General features: G+C 38.2%; 1 protein-coding gene across 1 annotated transcript; it reads right to left on the reverse strand.

Moving 5' to 3' along the window:
• Window positions 1-213: 213 nt before the first annotated feature.
• On the reverse strand, window positions 214-5479 carry LOC119694120. Its single transcript, XM_048629218.1, has 4 exons — window positions 5081-5479; window positions 4071-4598; window positions 3730-3979; window positions 214-1927 (listed from the first exon to the last, which is right to left on the reverse strand). Exons 1-3 carry the CDS (start codon window positions 5256-5258, stop codon window positions 3738-3740), a joined length of 948 nt encoding a protein of 315 aa, XP_048485175.1. The 5' UTR covers window positions 5259-5479; the 3' UTR covers window positions 214-1927; window positions 3730-3737.
• Window positions 5480-6527: the final 1048 nt, after the last annotated feature.

Here is a 6527-nt window from a genome sequence, read left to right on the forward strand (position 1 = left end):
GTAAAGATAGCTAAGAAAGTTAATTTAAAAACAAAATTTTATTAATTTTGATGATTATTTTTCCCTGGTCTCAATGGAGGGAGGCGTTCACTTTGCTTTACGTTTGAAAACACTATTCTATAATTAAAAATCAAACGAACTTACCTTACGTGAAGTTTGATGTTAATTATGTGAACTGCATCGTCCGAGAGATTACATAACATGTAGTAGTACGTCTAGTGCTTACCATTGCCACGATATTCATAGACAAAAAAGAAAAAAACTAAATCTTGTCTATGCCCTAGTCGACCGACACTAGCGCCCCCTTCCGGAAATACTTCAATAAGTTTAGAGTCCTTTATTTATTTCACTATTTAGGGAGTATCCTGGTTTACCTATCTATACCTAGGATACGTGGGCTTCTAGGGTGGGTTGTAATCTCTCGGACGATGCAGTTCACATAATTAACATCAAACTTCACGTAAGGTAAGTTCGTTTGATTTTTAATTATGTTTCATGCATCGTCCTTCGAGATTACATAACATGTAGGATGTTTAGAGTTACGTGAAATAAATAACACCAATAAGATTATCATATATGAGATCTTTAATTTGTACCTCTTATTAAAAAAATACAAATATAATCCTTGTGTTAAATCTCTAACAAACATACCCTTATAACATTACATATATTTTTACCCTCTTCGGATTTAACATAAAAGTAAGAAAGCCTGGTATAATACTTATGTTATATCTCTTCTACTTTCAGAAATTATAATATAAAACATACTTATGAACACACTGTTCTAGCAAATAGATTACTATAATTATTCAAAAATACAAGTAATAAAACATGGTATATAATACTTAAGTTGTATCTTTAACAAACCTACTTTTATAAATTATAACATAAAAAAACATACTTTTATGGAACATACTTATGAACACACTGTTCTAGCAAATAGATTACTATCATTATTTAAGTCTACAACATTTCTGTTATAAAATCTAGCGAACACTTGTGAAGATTGACTCCATCCGGCAGTCTTCCGGATCAGGTCAATGTTTAATCCTAACCTCTTAGCCTTAGATGTAGATGCATGTCTGGTACTATGTGAAGTAAATATACTAACATCTATGCCAGCATTCTGTAATGATAACTTAATCCATCTACTAAGCGTCTGGGTGCCTACCACAGAATGAGGTTTCCTGAAACCTAAAAACAACCTTTCTTCTTCTGACCTTAAATTTTTAGTTTTTGACATATAACATATTAAAGTTTTTGCAGGACATATCTCAGGTTTTTCTACAAAGAAAGGCAGAGTTAAGAGTGGTTGGTGACTATTTGGTCTAGATGTTTTAATTAAGTCTGGAACCTTTATTAATATTTTATCACTTAAAATTTTAATATTTGTACATTTAATCAAACTGAACGTCTGTACTCTGTGTGCCGTTACTAGAGCAAGTAATGTGATGAGTTTCTTAGAAAGTATCTCAAGAGTTAACTTATCATTTGGATATAAGCTACTGAGATAGTCTAATACTGGGTCTGGGTCCCAAGTTAGATCGTACTTTGGGAGAGGGGGTCTGCTTCTGAAAACTCCTTTGAAAAAACGTTTTAAATCTAAGTTATTTCCAATGTCAGAACCCACCAGAAAAGATATAGCTGAGCGGTATGTATTTAGCGAACTATAATTACAGCCTTGTTGATATAGCTTAGTAAGAAATGCAATAACGTTAGCTATAGATGGCTGATAACAATCAAAATTGCAGGATTTACAAAAAATGAACCATTCCCTTATACAATGACTATACTGTTTATGTGTGTTCTGCGAAAGAGAAGAATATAGGATGTCAAGTGCATCAGAGGGAAATCCCCTCCTCACAAACGCCTCCCTGATAATACACCTGCAATCAGGGACAGGCTCCTGTGGAGTTGATGTTGAAGGCTGGAATGAGACAATAGGAGTTTTTTATTTGGTTTGAATGTTACTGTATCAGATACAAGCAGTTCTTTAAACAAGGGATACCAAGGCTGATTAGGCCAGTTAGGTACAACCACAATGCCCTCTGCCTGGTCATTAACGATTTTTCTTAATGTTTTTAATATTACAGAGAATGGAGGAAAGGCATAAAAATATTCATCTGCCCAACTGATTGTGAATGCATCTATAGCTAAAGCATAGGGGTCGCTATGCCATGAAATATACCTACTGCACTTTGAATTTATTCTATTTGCAAAAAGGTCAATGACTGGAGTGCCAAATCTCCGTTTTATTTTGCTGAAGGCATAATCTGCCAGCTCCCATTCAATATCGGTAGAGACTTTTCTAGATTCAGCATCAGCAATATAGTTTTCTTGCGAAGCAATGTATGATGCGAATACAAAAATACGTCGTTTTTCACACCAAGCCCAGATTTTTTGTGCAATATGGTTTAGATGTGGAAACTGGACACCACCCATTCTGTTGATATATGAGATTGCTGTTGTGTTATCGATGCGTAAAAGTACTTCACAATTTTGTATGTGCTTAGCAAATATCTTTAACCCAAAGTAAGCTGCTTTTAACTCTAATAAATTGATATGATTATCTAGTTCCTGTTCCGTCCATCTTCCGCTAGCTCTATCGTTACCACAGGCTGCACCCCAACCCGTTCTAGAAGAATCACTAAATATTTCTAATATAAAGTTATTCCCTCTTATAGGATGAGTTGCAGTGTCAATATTATGCAACCACCAGTAAAGGTCACCCTGAATAGATCTAGGAATATTTAACTTACTGCTATAGTTATCATTCTTCAGTAAGGCTAAATATTTAATTCTTTCGAAGTGTTTTGTGTGGGCCCAACCATAGGAAACTGCAGGACAAGCTGAAGTAATAAGACCAAGGAACCGTGCAAATTCTCGGATTGTACAATGTGAAGTATGAATCATTTTTATTATTTTTGCTTTTATCTTTAATCTCTTTTCTAAGGGTAACTCTACCCTCATTGATTGAGAGTCAATACAAAATCCTAAAAATTTACAGTATGTGCTTGGAGTTAGGTTACTTTTCTGATAGTTAATTATAAATCCTAATGACTGTAAAAGAGACTTAGTTATGTTAAGGTTCGTAAGGCAGTCTTCATATGTGTTGCCTATAAGACACAAATCATCGATATAAATAACAGACATGAAACCAAGCAAACGCAGGTATTTCATCACTGGTTTCAAAAGTTTAGTGAAGATGTATGGAGCAACATTAAGACCAAACGGCAAGACTAAAAACTCATACAAATTAGATTTCCAATTAAACCTTAAGTACTTGCGGTCCTGTGCGGCTATAGGCAGCAAAAAATAAGCGTCCTTTAAGTCTAATGTACACATGAAACAATTAGGATTTACTAATTTGATAAAAGTCCTCAAATCTTCTAATTTAAAATGTTTGGTTTCAATAAATTTGTTAAGCCCCTTTAAGTTTAAGATGAACCTCTTTTCACCGTTGGACTTATCAACTAAAAAAGTTGGGGATACATATTGATTGGGTGAAGGAGAACAAATCTGCACAGCACCCTTTCCAATAAGAGACTGTATCTCAGTGTCCATGTAAACTTCATCTGATATGGAAACAATGTTGGCTTTAGAACATGATTGCTGGTGAACCGAGCATGTAAAAGGTATATGTACACCTTGTATCCAAGATAGAATAACAGGATCATTTGTAATGTTGCACCAATCTTTATAAAAGAAACGTAGTCTGCCCCCAATTACCTGTGGGTTTAGTATCTCTGTCGTGTCCGGTTGAATTGATTGCCTCGTCTCGGTGGTCCCTGCTTGAAGTTGAAACTCTGAGGCCTGTACTGCTGGTTGAACTGGTTCTGCCTGCCCACACTCGGCTTCATTTGTGGCCGTGGTGAAGCTTGAGGTGGGCCTCTGAAGTTTCCCGGCCGCTGAGGTAAAGAAATGGTCCGTGCAGGAGCAGGTCGTTGCTGATAAGCCTTCATCTCGGAAGCTGACTTGCCTAAAATACACAATAAAATATATATAAATACCTTATACATAAACAGTAGTACCCAATGTGTATAAATAATAGAAGTGTTGACAAGTTTTACCTAAGTTCCTATAATTTTTCCATCTCTCGCTAAGGTTTTCACCAAAAAGGTATTCATCCCGTGGGGCATCTTTCAACCCCTCCTTTGTGATTTTATTTAACCCATTCGTTATTAACCTCTGTCTTGATACCGTCTGTTGATGATGGAGGTCACAGAGTAGTCTGCCCGCATCACTCAGTTTTTCTATCATTGTTGGATTCTTGTCCTTCAAGGCTAGGCCCAGGGCCTGTCCCACGGCAGTTAGGGCAATACCCAACTGCTGCTGGTTGGCAGCTAGAATTCTGTCTCTCTTAAGTGCTGGATCGTTCACGGCGATCTTGACCTCTTCATTTAAGATGGGTGCCGCAAGAGCCTTGCAATTGTCCGGCAACAAATATTTTTCTTTAATTTCTTTCTTTAGGGTTTTTAAACCATGCGTGAGGGTGTCATTCCACCGGTTACATAGTTGGAGGTGTAGGTCCTCCCCACGCCTCATATTTGAGGGGTCCTCCCCCAACAGATTGCAAAAATCATTGTGAGGATGGTCCTCTGTAACAAAAAAGGACAGTATTTAAAAAAAAAAAATATGTTTTTAGTGTTATTGCGTCTGAAAGAGCATTTACACCTGAATCCTCGCAAATAGGCTTGATCAGTAGGTGAGCCTTCAAGACTGCACTTGAACTGTCGCCTTAACTGATTAGGACAGTATTTAAAAAAAACTATGTTTTTAGTGTTATTGCGTCTTAAAGAGCATTTACACCTGAATCCTCGCAAATAGGCTCTATCAGTAGGTGAGCCTTCAAGACTGCACTTGAACTGTCGCCTTAACTGATTAGTAGGCGAGTCTTTCAGACTCACTTGAACTATCATTAATTCATAACATAATAGCATGTTATGCGAGTAAATTAATATTTTTTCCTAACCTCAAACTGAGCGCCACATGTGCGAGCATTTAGGAAAAATTTATGTATATTCCCCCTTCATGCTTGGGATTATGCAATCAATCACTGATATCAATATTTAAATAGTACCTGGGGATACGATGTCTTCATTTTCTTGTCCTTTATCATTTATTTCGTCCTCCGACGACGAGTCAAGGACGGGAAAAAACCGGCGTCGATTTTTTGGAATGGGATCTTCCTCGCTTGAAGGTGAATCAGAGCTGGGTAGTCTGCGCCTCTTCAGCCTCTCCGATCTTCTTCCCGGCATTGCTTATCACCTCTTTAATTATTTTTTCGCAGGAGTGAAAATTGAGCGTGTGCAATGGCGTCGCACGAAAACGTAAATTGAAGTATTTCCGGAAGGGGGCGCTAGTGTCGGTCGACTAGGGCATAGACAAGATTTAGTTTTTTTCTTTTTTGTCTATGAATATCGTGGCAATGGTAAGCACTAGACGTACTACTACATGTTATGTAATCTCGAAGGACGATGCATGAAACATAATCATATTAGAGCCGTGCCAAACAGTAGGATTGATTTTATAGCAGTAAACTTTTGTTTGGATACTTTGTAAGTCACGGAGGTGACATCATTAGAGGACAATTCGGAAAATCGGCCAAATCGGGCAGTTTACGGGACGTTTGACGGACAGCCGCGGTGCGTTCCTGTTGCACCCACTCGACCTTGGAACTTACTGATTTATTCTAGTTAATTTAATGTTGATCAAATTAGAAATCCAAAAGCTATCTCTATTATACTTGTGTATAAATAAATAAAAAAGTTATGCATATAGCATCAGGTCTTGTGTCACGATAATATTAATCCGATCCATATTAATGGTATACTTAGTTATTTTTCCTAGGGCCATAGTTCGACCTTTCTTACGCCACATTATAGATAAGTACCTATTTGCAATACTTACTACACTCTCGAGCAATAAAAAAGTTCCAGTGACATGGAACGTCGATGGCAAGTGGAACTATTTCATTGCTCCTGAGTATATTATCATAATTTCCTCTGAAATGAATCGTATAAGTTTGTGAACTGAAACTTGTGGTCATAGAGGAGCAGTCCGCCGCCGCCGCCGCCGCCGACGTCCGGTGCTCAAACAAGGCGCGCGCCAAGTGGAGCATCTTGCCGTCGCACACGCGGCTCGCATACCAACTGCACCAGCCGACATGCAGACCCACGGCACCACCAGGCAGTGGAGGCAATCAGCCCTGGTCATGATCATGACTGGAGGTGACGAGCTTGCAGCCCATTGCAGGGTAAGCACCAATGTCCACACTTGTTCATACAAATTTCGTGTCATTCGGAGCTGGATACCTAAGGTCCAGGATCTCTTTTCGGAAAGTTGTGACCAGCCATCTATACCTCTTTTAATATGCCACAGTCGAGGCAGTGCGCTGGGCGGCAGAGAATCGATAACACCAAGGGTACCAACATCCATTTCTAGATCTGGGACCAATAAGGTCGGCTACATTGGGTAATCAAACAGCTTTTAGGGCGTATTGATTAATGATCTACTAAATAACTGAG

This window comes from Plutella xylostella, chromosome 22, assembly GCF_932276165.1.
Source record: "Plutella xylostella chromosome 22, ilPluXylo3.1, whole genome shotgun sequence".
In the NCBI taxonomy this organism is placed as follows: domain Eukaryota; kingdom Metazoa; phylum Arthropoda; class Insecta; order Lepidoptera; family Plutellidae; genus Plutella; species Plutella xylostella.